General features: G+C 38.2%; 2 protein-coding genes across 2 annotated transcripts; one reads left to right on the top strand and one right to left on the bottom strand.

Moving 5' to 3' along the window:
- The first annotated feature begins 10,018 nt into the window (after window positions 1–10,018).
- Window positions 10,019–10,990, top strand: LOC111207224 (cilia- and flagella-associated protein 251-like). The gene is made up of 2 exons (XM_048759552.1): window positions 10,019–10,189; window positions 10,253–10,990. Exons 1-2 carry the CDS (start codon window positions 10,019–10,021, stop codon window positions 10,988–10,990), a joined length of 909 nt encoding a protein of 302 aa, XP_048615509.1.
- Window positions 10,991–12,168: 1,178 nt separating this feature from the next.
- LOC125588279 (protein FAR1-RELATED SEQUENCE 5-like) lies at window positions 12,169–13,482 on the bottom strand. The gene has a single exon (XM_048759553.1). It carries the CDS (start codon window positions 13,480–13,482, stop codon window positions 12,169–12,171), a length of 1,314 nt encoding a protein of 437 aa, XP_048615510.1.
- Between the last annotated feature and the right edge of the window lie 8,054 nt (window positions 13,483–21,536).

A 21,536-nucleotide genomic window follows, 5' to 3' on the forward strand; every position in this document is an offset into this window, starting at 1 on the left:
TAAAAAGGATTGCACATCATATGTTTGATGTTGCCCTTATACATGTAATGATTTAAGATATGAACAAAGAATGTGTTACCAAAAAAAAAATAGATAGATGGTTACTTTTTTTTGTTGTGATGAAGAGGATATAACAGTTATTAAATCAAGTTTTGTAACTTACCTCTTTTCATGACCAAAAAATACGTGGGTTGATTTTTTGTTTTCTTGAAACACAGAAACGTGGATTGATTTTTGTCTGTTTTTTTTCTTTAAAATATATTTTTATTTATTTTTGTTAAATTTTCGCCAAGCGACTTGCGCTTTAGTATATAAAAGATTCGACCTGAACCCCTATTTTACATCTTTGATCTATGAAAAAAAACATCAATACAAACAAGGCAGTAAGGATGACGTTCTGTTCAATCTTTAAAAGCGATATCTAAGAGCCACATGCAGATTGGCGACAGGCCCCAAGGATATCATAACTCGGTGGTTCAAAACGATATCGGTATATGTCATCTAAATATTCTAAGGAAATATATGATTTTAGTATTTTGTTAATTTTGTTTTCATTAGCAAATGTATCACTAGGATTCGGGGATCATGGGGATTTTCTGTGCAATCTTAGAGAAAAGGTTAAAATCCCGAAGGACAGACTGTTAATGCAAAGAAGACACCACAATAGTACTGCAGAAAGTAAACCGAGAGACAAAACACTACAAGCAAACACTTATGTTTTATTAGAATCTTTTTTAAACAATCTATTACAAGATCTGCTAATTCAGCTTTTACACGTCTAGTGTTAACACTCTAACACACGCTATTAAAGATTCCTAAGCTACAACGCTTATGTCTCTCTTCCGTCAAGTACTTCAGCAACGGCTTCAGCACGACCAATACCACACTCAAGAGCTTTTCTCTCTCTATAAAATCATCATCTGTGTCTATGTCTTTTCCGACGACCCTCATAGCTATTTTATCATTAACTCCACGTTTTTCAATGCCTATTCTCCAAGGCATAACAAATATGGACATTTTTCATAACAATAAGTGCAACTTTCCTTTTTTTGGAATTGCACTTATTCCACTTCCTTTAAGTCATAAACTTGCTCCCCAAGTTTATTCCTATTGTCTTTTCTCCAAGATATTCTCTTACTTTCCAAGTCTCCAAGATTCCAGCTCAGCATCTTGACTCCACATGATCTACACCACTCAACATGTCATCTGCGTTAGCAACTACATCAGCGACTACTTCAGGGCAGACATCTTGCATCTTCACAAACGAAGTGGGACGGTAAAAGAAAAAGTGGCGGAAGATATTCGATGATGTGATACCACTCTGGTGTGACCCAGAGGTCTGGAGTGGTCTTATCATTTACTTGCAAGCTCGTGGCACCAAGGTCCAGAGTGCCAATAGTCAGATGGACTCATATGGACTATGTGCAATAGACATGTTGAATCGTTGAAAAAAATAAACAATGACACGGTTGAATGTATTCAACATTTTGAAACCAAAATAAATGGACCCCAAAAAATTATGTTTTTATTTTGTATTGGATGTTTGAGAATTTTTATTTTTGTATTCCACCTTAATTATTTAACATTAATTATTTTAAACAAATTAATTTATTATTTTAAGCTTTTTATATTAAAATTCAAAAATTTTATATTCTATAAATAGAAATTTGTTTCATTTGATTTGGATATACGAAAAACAAATTTCTCAAAATAATTTTCCGATAATTATGCCAATGACCTCTTATTTAAAATTTTACACATTTTAAATTATTATTTAAAATCTTTTCTAAAAAATACTTAATTCTTAGTGATTTTAATTTATTTAATTGTGAGTTAACTCTATTGTACTAATTAAGTTATGTGTTTTATTTATATAATATTAATTTAGTACTATTTCAAATAATTAGTTAATAATATAAATAAAAAATAAAATAAAAGTTATTTATAACTATCTCATTTTACCTATTTGATTTAATTATAATCAAAAAATATTATTACTAATTGTAAATTATAAAAGAAAATATGAATTAAAAATGGTGGGTAGGATGTTGAATTTTATCAAACAAAATTATTGTAAAAGTTAGAAATGAAGTAAGTGTTGAATAATTAGGTTTAAGAAATAGAAGATGATGTGGATTGTCAAGAAGAGAAAAAGAAGGTGTTGAATATGTAAACCATTGTTGATAGTCTTATATGAACATTATTGTTATTGTTTAAAAAAATGTTTCAAAAAAGTGAATTAATGGTTTTTTTGTAGGCTGAAAGAACTAATTCTTTTATTTCTGAATTTTTAGCCGTTCTCGAGGAGACAAACAAAACTCGGATGGATCTTTCGTCGACAGCCCATATCAGCATATCTACAATGATGTTAGTTCCAGGATCGAGTATATTTCTCAGCCTAATGATAATATCAAAATCACGACATCCGGCAGATTCACTCCAACATATAAGAATTTTTTTTTTTTTTTGATCCTTGGCATTCAGCCAAATGTTCTTCTAGTTCCTCCACCGTTTTGATAGTAGCCTTAGATTATGCTTGGCATTCGACTTCCACATGTTTAATAGTTTCTAAAGGTCCCTAATGAATTTCTGAAAAGTTTATCATTTAGCGATTTCCTAATATGCCATATTATCAATAGGTAAGAACTTCTTTCCATTTATGAGTCATCAATGTTGTTCTTATGACAAAAGAGATAATCCATGTTGGTATATACACTTGAAATTGGGAATATCAAAGGGGAAGAAGGTGTTTTTGCTAAGACCCAATTTTGAAGAGGTGGTGGATACTCTAAAAAAACATAGTTTATGGATTTATCCTCACATCCGTATCTAGGAAAATGATTATCACATTTCATATGTCAAAGTGTTAAATAAACCGCTAAGTGTCATGATATGACTTTCCATATACGATGAAGTATCTTCTGGGGAAAGTTAACTTTCAAAGCAAATGCTTGAAGATGTGTTAAACTAGGCTTTAAATACATAACATCAGTTTCCTTATTAAGAATGATTGTGTCCATGCCATTCTTCATATAGCTCCAACAAAAAAATATCTCGAACTCTGGATTGACTTATGGGAAAGATTGAATCAAAGGCATATCTTCTTGCACGTCAGTTTTTCCAAACATCACCACATTACATCTTTTGGATCTCCAACAATAAAATCATTCACTTTCATCATGGGATGGAAACATGTGTAATACCTCCGGCAGCTCTCGCAAAGATTTTTGGGATCCAAGTATCTTCCCAAACTTTAATCTCAAAATCTTAGTGCACCTTTTGAGTATCCTCAAGGGTTTTTTCTGCCATAATACTTGTCCAATCATAAGATGGATTGTCAGACGGGCTTGATCGCGATGGAAAATTCCATCTATAACATTTTCCTCGTTACATCCTAGCTAGCAGATAATTCATGAATTGAACCAATCTCAATAGATGTTTTCCGAATAACGTGAGATTGAGCTTGTGGATCATACAAAATCCAAGGTTTAAATTTTTTTCCCATTAAGTCGTCCAATGTATTTCTATCTTGAATGGGTTTGAACTCCCCCAAAACTATACAATGGCACAAGCTAGCTTTTAAAAAGTTTCCAGCGAAAGAAAAAATGTCGACATAACGTAAGTAGGAGAGCCAATGCGATAGACATTAGTAATACTTCCTTTCCTCCCTTTGACAACCATCTTGGAATCCATCCATTTACTTGATTATGTAATATTTCGTTAAGGAAAGCAAAGAGTTTCCATTTAGAGCCGCTAAAATCCTCTAGAATTTCCGATTAATATCCCATTCCACCTTCATTGTTTATTCATGTAGAATATTTAATCGATTCATTTACACTAGGTCATCCGTTTAAGTGTAAAGATGATTTTACAAAATTAATGCACTGGAATGAGGTTTTCCGTATGTCTGAATAGCTTTCATTACTTCATCACATTCACGGGTTCCACCTTACAAAAGACAAGGATATCATCATGGAAGAAAATGTGTGATACCATGGGGCTAGCGTTTGAAACACACATACATGTTATCTTCCCTTGTGTCTTTGCACGATTGAGAAGGGTAACAATTGCTTCCGTGCATAGAATAAAAATGAAAATCGACAAAAGATCTCCTTGAAGTAATTCCCCTTTTGTGACAATATTACCTCTTGCCTGACCATTTAGAAGGATGTGATATTTCACTGACGTTATTCACCGCATTATCCATTCAACCCATGTATCCGAAAGGCCCATCTTCCCCATGACAGCTCTGATAAAATCCCATTCCATCCAGTCATAAAATTTCATTATGTCTATCTTAATAGCCATTCGCTTGTTCCTTCAGCATGGGTTCATTCACAGCATGAAACATCTTACGTGATATGTTGTCTAGTAATAAAAGCTGGCTACGTTTCAGTTAGCCGATCTAGTAGCACCTTTTTCAATCTATAACATAAGACTTGTAAGATTATTTTATTGCTCACATTACACAGACTGATTCATCTGAATTGAGACATTTTCGTAGGCTTTTCCTTCTTTAGGATGAGATAAATGTTTGTATCATTTAATCCTTGTGCGATAATACCATTAAAAGGAATTAATTGACCAACAAGTTAAATCATCCAATTTACAATATCCCAAAACTTCTGGTAAAAAGGAGTTGTTAGACCATCTGGTCCAAAGGCTTTTTCTGGATGCATTGCAAACAAAGCAATTTTGACGTCCCATTCTGTTAGTGGGCATGTAAGATCCTTGTTTAGTCTAGCAGTGATTGTTGTACTATGATTGCCAAAGCTTCTTTCATGAGTTCTGGATTTGAGGTATCAAAAATGCTTATGAAACAGCTCATAGTAATGACTGCTTGTTCTTCCTCAGTCTCAATGAGATTACTAGATGGGTCCATCAGCCTCGTAATCTCATTTCTGGTTCGTGTTAATTTAGTAATTTCATGGAAGAACTTTAAGTTTGTATCTCCCTCTCGAAGCCAAAATACTCTGCTCTTTTGTTTCCATAACCTCTCTTTTGTTTTGCTGAATTTATCTCATTTTGCCTCTTCCATTGACCCAGAGCCTTCAGACAACTTCGTAGACACGAGAGTGTTATCGATTACCTAAACTAAATCCTACTGACCTAAATACTTATTCCCAATGAGAGTTGGTAAATGGAATTCGTGAACATATCGAGTTGGAGTTTAATGTTTGTTTTATTAAGTGAATCTGTAACGAGAAAAGGTTTTCTAGGATCTTCGCATCTGATAGTTTCTACAGCAAGATCTAGGTAACTTACTATTGAATTTGAGTTCTAGGATTGCTCTGAATAAAAACCCATAGCATCTATTGATTTCAGTTCTGAATTGCATGTTTAATTTATGTGAATCTAGCGCATTTCTAATCTGTTACACAACCGATCTATTTTATGTTTGTTTATTGGCTTTCTTATTTTTTCCCTATTTTGATCTCGAAAAAATAAGTCCATTATGTGAAAACTTGAGTCTTTGTGGATTCGATCCCCAAGTATTACATTGCACCTGTGAAATTGCAGAGTAGCTGAAAGGGTAAATTTGAGCATATCAAATTTTTTCTTTGTTGCCAAGAACTTTGTTCACCATTAGACTAGGTGTAGAATTTCGTCTTAAATTTTCTTTTAAGATTATTCAATTCTCTTTTTTATGTTTCAGGTGCATGCATTGCAGTACCAGGAACAACAAAGACTTGCATCTTTTGGACTCAAACTAGGAGCTTGTCTGAACGTACTATTCATAACTCTAAGAGGTTAGTGTGGAACGACACCCTCCAAGAAGCGATCCATATATACCGTTGAAAACATAGCATTGATCGACATCACCACCGTAACGTATCGACATCCCCTTGGTACCAGAACACGAAGAGACACAAATGAATAATTCTTGGGGAAAAGGTAGTAAGAAGAAGAGGAGAATAAAGCCTAGGAAAATTCTTGCTTGACTCTGATTCCTTATACTTATCCAAATGGTGTCATTGAGTACAAGGTGCACAAAAAAGGCTTTTCCCAGCGATTCGCAAAGGTTAGAGAAGTCTACACTTCAGCGATGATAGATAAAGGAGAGTCTGCAATGAAATTTTGATATACATTTTGATATCCATAATGTATGTATTTCTTGTAAATATTATAATACTCTCTCTTTATATATATATATATATTGATATTCACGGATGGGAGATGTGTGGATTTGTGGACGAGGTCTCGTGGACAAGGACTTGTGGACAAGATTTTCAATTTTACAAGAGGTTTGTAGACGAGGTCTCCTGGACAAGATCTTGTGGATGAGTTTTATGGGTAAGTTTCGGCATACTTTGGATGAGGTTTTGTGGACGAGGTTTTATGAAAACCAAAAATGAATTTGAACAAAAAACTTGACAAGTACTTCATACATATGTCACGTTGTCGTCAAAGATCATCAGGACAATATCCAAAGCACACAACTTTCCAAAGATTTCAAACTTACAGTAATAAACTTCTTGAGCTCATAGTCCACAAAGCGGCGGTGAGCGCAGAGAACGACAGCAGAGGATACGGATTGGACGGTGCTTGTCGGTGGCTTGGAGCTTTGATTGGGGCTGCTTCATAGCGCTGAACAGAGGAATACGGCCTGACTTGCATACACTATGGGAGAGCAGGAGCAGACGGCGACATTGTCGGTGATGGTGATTGTGGTTGTGGATAGTGTTCCAAAATTGTAATCACCACAAACCTATTTTAGAGACAACAACAACAATTTCCCATAAAGACAAAATCCACTCATCTCTTCTGAAATCACCGGCTAAGAAGATAACCCACTCATCTCTTCTAACAACTTCACCTTCTTCTGATGGAGTGAAACAAAACTCCTTCCATAGTTTGTCGCTGGAATCGCGCAGATCTACAAGAGTTTGTTGCTGGAATTACAGATCTACAAACTTTTTTTTGATCCAAATCAGCGTAGACTTTCAGATCGGAAACGAGCACCATGGTGGAATACCAACCCTTCCCTATTGGCTCTTGCCTTAGCCCAATCTATTTGTTTTGCGTATCTGATTCATCAATTGTTGTGAATAGTAGTATCTCAAATAAGGAAGCAAACGAATTTTGGAGAAGCATCACTGGTAGAATAATTTTCCTCTTAAAGCGGAGACGGAGATCAATAATGTGTTTTCAGTTTCTCACTCATGAAGATCTATCAAACAGCACTGGAGAGCAATCGATGTCGGCGGTGAAACCTGATAGCCTTCGGGTCCCTTTAGCTTATATGCAGAAGAAGAAGAAGAGAAGCAGAGGATGTAAGGCTCGTACGTTTGATAACAAAGGAAGTGGCTAAGTCGTTTAGAAAAGGCTGAGTTCATCTAGCTAAGTGGGAGAATAACTCCATATACCATCTACCCCCTAAAAAATCCCCGTTTATCCCTTTATTATAATATAATTTATTTTTCATTTTTTTTTAAATAGAAAAAGTGGCTAAAGACGGATTGTCCCTACCATAAATTAGATATTTACAAGATCCAACCGGAAAGATCCGACCCACACATAACAAACCCTAAAACCCGACCCAGCTAAACCAAAACGATATCGTTTTGAATTACTCAACTCATTCCCTTCTCCAAATGTCGATCCTTTCGTCATCTCTCCCCTCTCGACACTCTCTATTGCGAAATCGTAGATTGAAACCCTAGAGTATCCATCTTCGTTCTTCCTTGTTCATTCTCCATCTAATTCGAAAATCTATCTTCGTTCTTCCTTGTTCGTTTTTGTCTCAACTATCTCTTTGTCTCTCTTGTCCGAAACCGTAAAGTCTAGACCGCTTCATTTCTTCTTCCTTCTTTGTCGAAATCGAGGCTCCATCTTCGTTCCTTGTGGTAAGTGATTAGTTTCCCTTTATTTGGTTGTTATTTGGTCGAATTTGTATGTAGATTTGAAAACAAATTTGGGGAAAACTTTGAATGTGTCTTATGTTTAGATATTGGTTTTGAAATTGGATAAGAACTTGGTAAATCTATTGTTTAGGTATATATTACATCGAATCTGTATGTAGACTGATGCGTTTTTTGTGTGTTTCCGATTTGAGTGATAAATTGTATTTAATTTTTGTTAATAAAATTGTATTGGGGAAACTTAATTGATGTTGTGTTGTTGTTTTGCGGTTTGAATTTAGTTTCATTGAGTGTTGTAATGTCTTGTACAGGGAAGTTATGAAGGGAAATAAAAAGGGAGTCCCCAATGAAAGGCGTCGTCAATCTCTTAGAATCCGAAAACCGGACTCGATTGCAAAAAAGCCGGAACCGAGAGTTCACAAGAGCAGTAAGAAGAGTAAGAAGAGTAAGAAGAGTAAGACGAGTAGGCTAGTGAGAGAGCCAGTGAGAGCACCGAGTGTAGAATCGCTCTCAGCCTCAGATGAGTCCGAAAGGGAGGGGTCCGATAGGGAGGGGTCAGAAAGAGAGGTATATATTTTCTTTCATTGTTATTGTTAGTGAGAAATGCTGAGTAGTAATTAGTAGTACTACTAGTACTTCTTGTATTACTAGCATTACTAACATGTATATATGTATTTTGATTGCAGGAAATGCAACCAATGCAACCCTTTGAGTTCTACTTTAAAAGCAGTGAGTTCCCCAAGAGTTCCAAGATACAAACTAAGTGCTTTGTGACCAAGACAGTAAAGCTCATCAAGGGTAAGCCTGAGGCTGAATGGTTCACAAGCCATCCGCAGTTTCGACATTTCTTCCACATGCTAGACGAAGATAACCTGAAGCTCCAGGGGATGTGGATGTTACTCCTACGCACCATTTGTACTCCAGAAGATGATGTTGCATGGTTTGCGGTTAATGGTGTACCCATCTGCTATTCTATGAGGGAGCATGCCCTCATCTCTGGCTTAGACTGCGGTGATTATCCACCAAACTACGAGAAGTTGGGGGTTATAAGTTTGTGGATTATTACTTCCATGACAGAAAGAAGATCACCATCAGCGATGTGAAGCAGAAGATGTTGTCTATGCCACCGTGTCCAGATAGATTGAAGATGACTGTCTTGTTTTTTCTTGGTCGGGTTATCAGAGGAAAGCCGAAGGATGCTGGACATTTAGACCTCTTCATATTAAGGATGATGGACGATTTAGATGCTTGCAGATCATTTCCCTGGGGTCGTCTAACATTTGAGGATGCAATAAAGGAGATTAAGCATGTGATGAACTATCTGAAGGGTGAAGTGAAAGAGGCATGCGCCTTTCCTGGATTCATAATCCCTTTAGAGGTAAAGCATATAATTTTGTAAATTTTTAGTTGTTATATAATTGTAATCTGACACTGTGACAATGAATGTATTTGGTTCTGGCTTTTGAGTGTATTCCGGATTTGGGGAAAACTTTTAGAATCTATTCAGACGACGCTAGTGAAGACTGTCCAAGGATGTGCAAGAGCCGGTTTACAAAGTCCAGTCTTAAGGGTTATCCTTTGGAAGACATATATGCTGCGGTTGGAGACACAAAGGTACATGTATATAGTTATAGTAGAAGCTAGATGAACATAAAATTTAACTGATCTAACTTATTGTTTTATTTTCAGGTTATCAACAGTGTGTTAGTTCCAACTATTGGTAAGCAAATTATGCTGGCTCGTATCATTGATGAGGAGCGAGAGTATGACTGTCAGGGCAGCCCAAGTGATACTTGGAACTACTGGTTAAATGTGAAGCAGAAGAATATTTGGTGGAAAGAGCTATATGAGTTAGATCAAGCTGCACGAGGAGTGTTGCCAAAAAATAAAGACAAAGAAAAGGTGACGTTTGCAGAAGGATCATCCTCTAATTCTGGTTTAGATTCGAGGTTGCAAGGTCTGGAAGAGAGGATTTTGGAGTTCATGGGAGAAGGATTTGTTGGACTTCACGTAACAGTGGAGACAAAGCTGGAGGCTCTAGGCTCAAAGATGAATCATATTGAAAAGAACCAGCGGCTTTTGAGAAGAAGGGCTAAGAAATGGAAGACAGGCTAACTTCTATTGAGAGTAAGGTGGAGCCGAGTCATGGTGAAGACATGGATTTTCGACAGTGGGACTATGGTACATATGAAGAGAAGGAGAAAGCTAATTCTGAGAAGGACAAAGCTAATGCTGAGCAAGAGGCTGGGAAAGAGAAGGATAACATCGAGAATACTGAGCAAGAGGCTGAGAGAAAATATGATGAAGAAGAAGGGGAAGAGAAAGAGGCTGATGACAATGCTTAGCAAGAGGGTGAGAAAGAGAAGGAAAATAGTGAGGCTGATGAGCAGGACACGGAAGACAGTGAGAGTGAGAGTGAGAGTGAGAGTGAGACTGATGAGTTGAAGCAATTGAAGGAGAGAAGTAGAGCACAAGCTGATAAACTGTGGAAAGAAATTGAAGCGGATGAAGAAGAGGTTGGAGGGAAACAGGATGAAGAAGAAGGTGAAGAGAAAGAGGCTGAAACCAGTGACGGAGAGAAGGAGAACAGTGAGGATGATGAGAAAGTTGAAGAAAAAATGGTGGAATCTGAGGCTGAAGGCGAAGATGATCAAGCAGAGGTTGAAGGGAAAGAGGATCAAGAAGAAGAAGTTGTAGGGAAAGAGTCTGAAACCAGGGAGCAAGAAAAGGAGAAAAGTGAGACTGATGAGGTGGAATCTGAGGCTCGGGAGGCAGAGATAGAAAAAGGAACTCCGACACCACCACGTGGGAATCAGACAGAGGAATCTCCCAAAGATGATCACAATGAGCCTCGGGTTGAGACGAATAGAACCGATGAAACTCCAACACCACCACGTGGGAATCAGACGGAGGAAACTCCCACACCACCACGTGGTAGGACTAAGGCAATGGCTGCGAGGAGACTAGTGACAAGGCCTATGGAGGAAGAACCTGGAAAAGGTGTTGAAGTTGTTGCGGAAGAGGCTGTAGAAACAGAGGGAAAAAGCAGGAAGAAAGTTGCGGAAGAAGAGAACAAAGAGGAAGAGGCTGTGAAAGTTGTTGAAGAACAGGCTGGGGAAATTGTCTAGGAACAGGCTGGGGAAATTGTTGAGGAATATACTGAGGAAGAAAAGCAAAGGTGGATCATTGCCGTTTACAAGGAAGCACCGAGTCCTTGGATCATGCATAGGTGCAAGGAGAATGCCGCTGTTGCTGTTCCTAAGAAGAGTGGCAGACCAAAGAAGAAATCACAGTGGGTGCAGACTCCTTTCACGGAGGGGAAGAAACGTAAAACAAAGACTTATGCTTATGTATTTATTAGGAATCTATGTTTAAAACTTGTTTAAAACTTGGTAGTAGAATGTTAAGTATTTTGGATGTTTAAAACTTGGTAGTAGAATGCTTTTGAATGTTTAAATCTTGGTGTGTTGCAACAGGTTTGGAAAACTAAGTTTACAGGTGTTACCATGCCCAAAAATGAGTAAGATGGATAACTAGATTTACTGGGTTTATTACGCCCAAAAAAACACTATAAAAGATATACCAAAAATTAGTAAACACATGTAAAACACTAAAATATATATATATTATTAAAAAACGAATTAAAAAATGCATTTCACATGTAAAACGTGCAGCCGTCATAAATATTTCAATATTATTTTTAACACTTAGTAATACCTATGGCAATCTTCAAGGTAATAGTAATACCACCATACACATAGTAATACTTTGGCATTTTTTACGTTTTTGTAGTAAATCCATCTCAAAAAAGAAAGTTTGGTAGTAGAACCAATGATTTTACCCTATTATTATCGTCAAAGAAGACATTTACATAAACAATTTACGAGAAATATGTATTTTGTAAAATTCTACTTACTATATTGTTAACCATTCACATACTAACAATGAAAGTTAAGGAAGTTTTTTGGGAAACCGTTAAGATTTTCTTAAACTATTGAAAATAATTAACAAAAATAGTCTAATCTATATATTTATTATATACGTAGCCTACGAATTGAAAATAATCATATAAAGATAGTCTAAATTACACATAACGTAGTGATACATATTGGTTTCGAATTGCACATAATAATACCAGTAAAACCTAGTAATTCAAATTGCACATAATAATATCAGAAAGACCAAGTAATCCAAATTGCACATAATAATACCAGTGAAACCAAGTATTCAAAATTACACATAATAGTACCATAAATCTCTAGTAGTCCAGATTTCACATAATAAGCCCAGTAATCTCCAGTAAAACCTAGGTAGTACCTGAACCACTCCCACATTCAAAATATGATGTCATACCTTCTCCTCTGGCTCTGCCTCTTCCTCTGGCTCCTCTAGCTCCTCTTTTGCCTCTTTTTCCTCTTCCACGGGATTCTCCTACTGATGGAAATCTTGTTTGTTGTAGTTTTCCTTTCTTCTTGTCAAAATCTGGAGGAAGTACTTTTTTTGCTTTAACATCTCCTGGTATAACCCAATCAGACATATGAGGAACAAGATATATGGTCTTGTGATAAGCCAAAGCCCATTGCTCCACCAAATAGTATTTTGAACAATACTCTGATAGATGGAGTTCCCTTCCCGCTGCCTTAGACATGAATGTGGCAGCAGCCACTCCATGCACACAAGGGTATTTGTCTTTATCAAATTGCTCACAACTGCAAGTATTCTTAGCCATATCAACAGTATAAACCTTGCTGTCAGTACCATGCACACTGTACTCAAGATGGAAGCTGTTTAATTCGTCAATTGTAAGAAAACCCGCATCAACACATCTTTTAGCCATTTCAGTTTCCAAAATAGGCACAAGCTTCAGTGTGTATGGTATTTCAGCTGCCTCCTTCCTATGGTTGTTAAACCATTCAGACATTTTCGCAATAATAACATCAAACATTGGTAGTAAGGTATACTTTCTCGCTTCCTTAATAACACCATTAAAAGATTCTACTGAATTGGTGGTGTCCACATTGTACCTATCTGCTCTGAAGTAACATCTAGCCCACTTCTTCTCTTCAACACTTTTGTCAAGATACGCTGCTGCACTAGGATACTTCCGGCGAAAAGCATGATAAAGGTACTTGAACTCAGCCTCCGTATAAGCGTGTGCGCATTCTCTAAACTTGAACACACAAGTATCTTTGTTGTTATGGACGTGGGTTTTAACATTCTGAGACAAATGCCATATACAATACCCATGTTCGGCCTCAGGGAACACTAGACGTACTGACTTGATCAATCTTTTGTTTCTATCTGAAAGAAATACCAATCCCGGGACATCGGACATCACTAATTTCAACTGTTCCATAAACCATATCCAGCTTTCATCATTCTCACCATCTGTTACACCAAACGCAATTGGGTAGTGGTGATGATCAGGATCCTGAGCAGTCGCAACGAGGAGAACTCCACCATAAACATTCTTGAGGTGTGTTCCATCCACAATGAGGACTTTTCTCATCGCACTGAATCCTTCTATGCTAGCTCCCAGGGCAAAAAACAGATACTTAAATTTGTTGGCCTCATCCACTACCACACGAGTTCTTGTGCCAATATTCGTCTGCTCCAGCATGTGCATATAACAGTATAATAAAGTAAAACTCTCTTATGGACTTCCTCACACTTCATTAGCAGCTTCTCTTTTTCCTCTCCATGCTGAGGTGTATGATACTTGCACACCAACCCTTCGATGAACCAAATCAATCAGAACTTTGGGAACTGGTGTGTCAAATGTACCAGGATAATCTTGAGCCAAAACAGATGCAACGATTTGTGATGTGCCTTTCGTTCTATCAGGCAGTGTTCTTGTAGTAACAACAGAACATGTATGCTGCTTGATGTAACTTCTAACCGTCCAAAGATCTGTATTCTTTAGCTTTACAACTCGCACAAACCACTTGCAGCCGTCTTTGGCTCCTCGGCATTTAACCACAAATCTCGGAGTATCCGACTTAGTTATATCAAACTCAAAACATTTCTGATGCGAAGCCGTCTGAATATGGACTTTTTCTTCCTCCTTGGTTCTAAATTCTTGACCTACAACCAAACCTGTACCATCATCCCGTGGCTGATAGACAACTTGTGGTCTTACTTCTGTATCTCCAAACACATGCTCATCTCTTTCCGTGAAATTCTCATTCATCTCAATGTCTCCGTGAAAAGTGAGCACACCACCAGTACCTTCATCACCAGTTGCATCATTCTCAGTACCATCTTCATCACCAGCCTCTCTATCAGACAATGTTCTTGTAACGACATAACATGTATGTTGCTTGATGAAACTTCTTACTGTCCAAATATCTGAATTCTTTAACATTGCTACTCGCACAAACCACTCGCATCCATCTTTGGCTCCTAGACATTTAACCACAAATCTCTTAGTATCCGACTTAATTATATCAAATTCAAAAGATTTTTGATATGACGCCGTTTGAATAAGAACTTTTGCTGCCTCCTTGGTGATAAATTCTTGACCTATAACCAAATCCATACCATCATCCCGTATCTGATTAACACCATCATGCATCTCAATGTCTTCGTGAAAAGTGAGCACACCACCATTACCATCTTCATCACCAGCCTCTGTAGCCTCTTTATCAGATATACCGACATAGACATCAGTTTCATCATTCTCAGAACCATCCTCATCACCAGCCTCTATAGCCTCTCTATCAGATAGACCGACATTGCCGTCAGTTTTATCATCCTCTTCTGAAAGTTGCACTTCTTCATTGATGAACTCCACATGTAGAACACTTCTACACTTCTCATGATTTACTTGCAGTAGATAACCAAAAACGTCTTCATCATTCCAGATGTATGATGGCTTGTACGAATACAATACCATTAGAAAGTAACTAATCTTCACTTGCACCTTAGATTTCATCTACCCTTATCTTTCGGCAAATACGCTCAACCAAACCATAGTAAGTGATCTCCTCCATTGATTTCCTCAACACAATTGTGTAGATTTCATCTTCTCCTTTACCATCTCCCGAGATCCATTTTATTTCAGCCCCATCTTTCATATAATATCCCACATAATCAAAACAAATGATTGTGCAATACGGATTTTGCATTTTCCTGAAGTAAAATAGAATATCATTAGAATTAACATTATTAAGATGCTTAGAATTAATTCTCTTACTAATACTAATTTAATTCAGTACTATACATAGTAATACTAGAAATACTAGTAAGAAATATCAATATAGTAATCCTAGTATTTCCAGTAAAACTTTTTTACTTTAGTAATAGTTATACCAGTAATACCCAGAACTTATCATTGTACTAACTAATCCGCTTTTAGGACGATATTGTTAGGATTTTACATTACCCATGATGTATAATTCATCTTAAATGAAATTACACACAGAAAATCATCAAAACACACATAAATATACCCAAAATCTATAAACACAGTTTTCAAAATCTTTTTAAATCTCTCATAATTTTCATTGGATCTTCTTTTTTTTACACTAGCCGAGATATACACTTGTTTTAATAACATTTCAGCAAAAAATTCATCAAAAACGGACGTTGAAAGTACCCAATTGCCCTAAACACAGTTTTTGAAATCGTTTTTAATCTCTCAAATGTTCATCATATCTTACTTTTTTAACGTTACCCATCATATACACGATATTTAAATGTAATATCATAAAAAAAATCATCGAAAACAAACCTGAATTGCCTATTTTTTGAGCTTCAACTATCGCTTATGGAGGATGAGAGGAAGAGAGGTTGTACGATGAAGAATGAGACATGTGGGTGAGGAGAAATCTGATTGGTTAAGGTTGTTTTGTGGGCCATGTAGGTGGTTGAATTTTGGTTGGTTTTATTTAATTAGAGTAATAAATGAAAGGGTAGTTTGGGGAGTGCAAGGATAAAAGGGTACGAAAAATAGAGAGGGGGCAGTAAGAATTCATTTAAGGGGGTATGAGGTATATGGAGTTAATTTCCAGCTGAGTGAGATGGTTTCAATAATAATGCTTAGTGTGATGTTATGTCATTTTGATATTGTCGTTGGTGGCAATTAGTATTAAACAACTTTGGATTCTTTTTTGGAAAGTTATCAAATCAAATAACAACTTATTATCTTATCTATATCTTCTTTCTCTTCTCCTCTCGTTCTCTCTTCTGAATCTCTTGTCTTTTCTTCTGATTTCATTATCCTTTCTGTTAGAGATCTTGTAAGCCACCTTTGAGCTTATCATTTTGGTATCAGAGTCCAGTGATGGCTCCTAAACAAGATCCGACCACCCTTGCAGTCACAACCATAGGCACCCAAATGGAAGATGTTGAACAGAGATTTCGTGAGTGTTTGTGCGCAAAGGCGGAGAACGAGCAGCAGATCTCTAAGCCTCAGGGTGAGGTTCAATCGGGGCGTCATGATATGAAGATGATGAAAGGCAACATCCTATCGGAGGTTCGGATGAGGTTTCAAGAGTTTTCGAAACCTATACCACAGATCTACTCATCTGGAGGTAAAGGTGAGGCTAGTGGGGGTTAACTCGAAATCAGTGACACCGGTGTTTAAACCGGAGCAGGTGGAGACACAACCAGAAGTCATCACTACTCCACAATCCCCGAAATGTGTTGACGGCTTGCTTCCTTTTCTGTCCTTGTCGGTGACACGTCAGTCGTTTGAGGGGTTACATGCGTTGGAGAAGGGTGATTAGAAGCGGGGATTGCCTTCACAAAAGAGAGATTCGCCAGGGAAGAAGTTAGATCTACCTGTTTATGAAGGATAAAACCCTGATGATTGAATTTTTCACATTGAGAAGTATTTTGCGGTGAATCATACACCTGAAGAGGAGCAGCTCGAGTTAGCTCTTGCTAGCGTGGCGGGATGTGCAGTGACTTGGCTCTGCATAATCCAGGATCGAGAAGACTTATGTAGCTGGTTGGATTTCAAAGATAAGCTGTGGAAACGTTTCAGACCTACGTGTGGTGGGTCGATTATCGGTCAGTTTCTACGACTCCGACAGCGTGGTTCGGCTGTGGAATATCGCGAGGAATTATCGGCCGATGTTCCTCATGTTACAAATGATGTTTTGGAGGAAATGTTTCTCCAAGGGTTTGAAGAAGTATTTAAGGGAACATGTAGTTCGTTACAGACCTGAAGGTATGGATGCTATTGTCGACATTGCTAAAATGATTGAAGAACAAGAGGCAGCTAAGGCTAGTTTTCACTCGAGGTCGTTCCAACGCACGAGTTCTGCTCCGGCTTTACAGCTGACACAAAATAGCTCCTACGTTTTCTTTGTCAATAACTCATGAATAGATTGTTCCTGCTCGGCGATCTTTTAAGGGCTCCCGAGACAATCGTACGCAGTCCAACCTGAAGGATCAGCGTAGGCCATCTTACAATCCATGTCGATTCAATGGGGAACATTACTTTGCTGTCCATAAGTGTAAGAATCATCAACGGTTCAAATGTCTAGAAGTTGAGGAGGGTGACGAATCCGACATTGATGAAAATGAGGCAGAGGAAGAGATTACACCGAGTGTGGGGCGCAAAGGCGACAATGATGCTGCTTTTTTTACACTCTCTCTCTGTTATATAGTGGGAATTACTTCTGAGCGTTCCATGCGTATGAGAGGTTACATAGGGGATACATAAGTCATTGTTCTTGTTGATTCATGAGCTACTAGCAATTTCATTTCTACTATGATGGTTTGTCATTTGGGCATACTGGTTACTGAAACTGCAGGATTTGGGGTTTTTGTTGGAAATGGTCAAGTCATTACAAGCAGCGGAAAATGCACAGATGTTACCTTGAATGTGAAAAGAACTGAGATAGTCGAAGAATTCTTGTTGTTCGATTTAGGCACGACTAACGTGGTATTGGGCTATTCTTGGCTAATCACATTGGGTGAGACGAGGGTTAATTAGGACTCATCGACTTCGCTTCAAGGTCCAAGACCAATGGATCACTCTTTTGAGTGATCCCGCACTAGTTAGAGCTCAAATTTCCTTTTGCTGAAATTAGAAAGGAATAGTGATACAACTTACCGTTGTGAATTGTCTGACCTCTTCAACACCAAGGCGACAGTTTCAGATAATCTACCCCGAGACCATAAATTGCAACAATTGCTACAGGAGTATGAACGAGTATTCAACATGCCTAATTCTTTACTTATTGTTAGGTCGCGTGAGCATGCGATCACTCTTCAACCAGGTACTGCCCCTATCAATAGCGACCGTATAAACATACTTTTCTTCAAAAGAAATGAGATTGAGAAGCTTGTTGAAGAAATGCTAGAGGCATGTATTATCAAGCCCAGTGTTAGCCCTTATTCCAGCCCACTTATTTTGGTGAAAAAGAAATATGGGAGATGGCGTTTTTGTGTCGACTATAGAGCGTTGAACAAAGTGACTATTCCTGATAGATATCTGATTCCAGTGATTGAGGAGCTACTGGATGAGCTACATGGTGCAACCGATTTTCAAGCTAGATCTTAAATTGGGTTATCATCAGATATGGGTTAAGAAGTCAGATGTTGAGAAGACCGCGTTTAAGACTCACAAAGGGCACTATGAATTTCTGGTTATGCCATTCTGCTTAACCAACGCGCTTGCTACATTTCAGTCGGTTATGAATCAGTTATTTCAACTGTTTCTGAGGAAGTTCATCTTGGTGTTCTTTGATGACATATTAATCTATAGTCCTACTATGGAGGAATATGTTCATCACCTGAAGTTGGTACTACATATCTTGGAACAGAATCACTTTTATGCCAAAAAGAAAAAGTGTTCCTTTGGTCAGAAAGAAGTGGCTTACTTGGATCATATCATTTCTTCTCAAGGCGTCTCGGCGGATCCTCTCAATATTGAAGCGATGGTTAAGTGGCCTGAGACTAAGACAATCATTGAACTACGAGGGTTCTTAGGCCTCACGGGCTACTATCGCCGATTTGTGCAGGATTACGGGAGGATAGCTCGACCGTTGACAGAATTGCTTAAGATGGATGAATTCTTCTGGAATTTAGAAGGAGCTCAAGCTTTCAATCTTCTCAAACGAGCAATGACAAAATTATCGGTCCTAGTGCTCCCTAATTTCTGTCTACCGTTTGTGCTCGAGACTGATGCTTCTTGTGCTTGTATAGGAGCTGTAATATCTCAACAGAATCATCCTATTGCATTCATCAGTCAGGGAGTTTCGGCTAAAGGTCGGGCCAAATCTGTTTATGAAAGGGAACTCCTCGCGATAGTTTTTGCTGTTACTAAATGGCATCACCCCCTAACGGGTGGTAGGTTCACCATCAGAACAGATCAGAAAAGCCTCGAACACCTGCTGGATCAGAAAGCAGTGACAGCAGAACAACAAAAGTGGGCTTCAAAGTTTATTGGGGTTAGACTACACGATTGAATACAAACCATGCAAAGATAATAGAGTTGCTGACACACACTCTCGTCGACCACCTTCGACGGATATCCTACTGCTGAAATTGACAGTCCCTCTTTCCTTGGATACAGAATTGTTTAAGACTCAGATTAGTGTTGATAAGGATCTTCAGGACATCATTGATGCTTGTTTGAAGAATAATGTGTGCTATGTGAACCATAAGTTTAAGGATGGCTTGCTATATAAAGATGACAGGCTGGTGATTCCCAAGGGTTCCTCGATCATTCCTTCTCTATTGGAACAATTCCACTCGAGTATGATTGGCGGTCACGAAGGCGTTTTTAAAACTTACAAGCAGATACGCAGAGAATTGTTTTGGCCGGGTATGAAGTCTGTGATTACGGAATTTGTTAGGCAATGTACAATCTGCCAACAAAACAAGTACTCCACTTTATCTCATGTAGGTCTACTAGTGCCGCTAGCCATTCTTACAAAAATTTGGGTTGATATAAGTCTAGACTTCATTGATGGTCTACCTTTATCTAGGGGGTTCAGTGTCATTCTCGTAGTGGCAGACAGACTCAGCAAAAGTGTTAATTTCATTCCCTTGAAATATCCTTATACTGCTAAGTCTGTTGGCGATGTGTGTTGTGAGAGAGATCGTGAAGCTCCATGGATTCCCAGATTCGGTGGTATCGGACATGGATCGTGTTTTCGTGAGTCAATTTTGGAAATCTTTATTCTCTTCACAGGGAACTTTGTTGTACAAGAGCACTGCATATTATCCTCAGTCGGATGGACATACATAGGTGATCAACCGTTGTTTGGAGACTTATCTCCGCTGTTTCGCAAGCCGTAAACCAGCCTCATGGGTGTAGTGGCTCCACTGGGAGGAATACTGCTACAACACTTCCTATCACTCTGCTCTGAAGGCAACGCCGTTCAAAACTTTGTATGGTCGAGACCCTCCTAAACTGCTCTGTTATGGTGATGTTCCTACTGCAAATACAGACATGAAAATTTTACTCCAAGAACGGGGCACATTATTGCACGGCCTCAGAGAGAATTTGGACAAGGCGCAGAAACATATGCAAGCTTCAGCTAACAAGCACAGGCGTGACGTTCACTTCCCGCCTGGACAGTGGGTGTATCTCAAACTATGTCCTTACCATCAGTCGTCGTTTGCTCGGTGTCGTAATGAAAAGATAGCTCCACGCTATTTTGGACCTTATGAGATTGAAGCAAAGATTGGCAGTGTTGCTTACAAATTGAAATTACCAAAGGAGAGTGTCATCCATACAGTCTTCCATGTTTCACAACTCAAGATAGCAGCATCGGAACCTGCGAAAGTGCAGCCTATTCCATTGTTTTTATCTCCTTTGCTAGAATGGTTGGTTGAACCTGAATTGGTGCAAGATATTAGGAAAGCAGCAGATGGCAGATACTGAAGTTCTCATCAAATGGACTGGTCTTCTAGATTTTGAATCCACATGGGAACCGGTCTCTCGTCTCTTGGTGCAGTTTCCTCACTTTCACCTTGAGGACAAGGTGGTGTCTCTACGGGATAATGATAGGCTTTGGGTCCCTTACGGTTATATGCAGCAGAAGAAGAGAAGCAAAGGACGTAAGGGTCATACGTTTGATAACGAAGGAAGTGGCTAAATCGTTTAGAAAAGACTGAGTTCCTCTAGATGAGTGAGAAGGTTTCAATAATAATGCGTCGTTTTGATATTGTCGTTGGTGGCAATTAGTATTAAACAACTTTGGATTCCTTTTGTTATCAAATCAAATAATAATTGATTATCTTATCTCTACCTTCTCTCTCTTCTCCTCTCCTTCTCTCTTTTGAATCTCTTGTAATTTCTTCTGATTTCCTTATCCTTTTTGTTATAGATCCCGGTAAGCCACCTTTGAGCTTATCAAAACTCCGAGAAAAACTCAGTTCGCCGACGGTGGTGACAAGAATCGGCGACGACATGGTTAGGGTGGCAGATCTGCATCGACGAGAAAGAATGTGTCTTTAGGCTTGTTGCAGATCTTCATCAATGACAGAGCAGTAAGACTAGAATTTGCTATTTCTGAAGATCGGGAAATTTTTGTTTTATGATTTAGTTATGAAGAAAATATCTAGGAGTAAATAAAGAAAGAGAAAGTAACGATATGGTAACAAAAGAGAAAGTCTTGTTTGAGGGTACAATGGACAATCAACTCATTAAATATGTGTTTGAATGTGTCATGTGATATTAAAAAATGAGAATGTGCTTGTTGGAGTAAT

This window comes from Brassica napus, chromosome C6 (genome assembly GCF_020379485.1).
Source record: "Brassica napus cultivar Da-Ae chromosome C6, Da-Ae, whole genome shotgun sequence".
NCBI classification, from domain to species: Eukaryota; Viridiplantae; Streptophyta; class Magnoliopsida; order Brassicales; family Brassicaceae; genus Brassica; species Brassica napus.

Coding starts and splice junctions, on each gene's coding strand:
- LOC111207224 (XM_048759552.1), top strand. CDS start 10,019: ATGGATTTTCGACAGTGGGACTATGGTACATATGAAGAGAAGGAGAAA. Junction 10,190..10,252: donor AAGAAGGGGAAGAGAAAGAG/GCTGATGACAAT, acceptor GCTGATGAGCAG/GACACGGAAGACAGTGAGAG.
- LOC125588279 (XM_048759553.1), bottom strand. CDS start 13,482: ATGCTGGAGCAGACGAATATTGGCACAAGAACTCGTGTGGTAGTGGAT.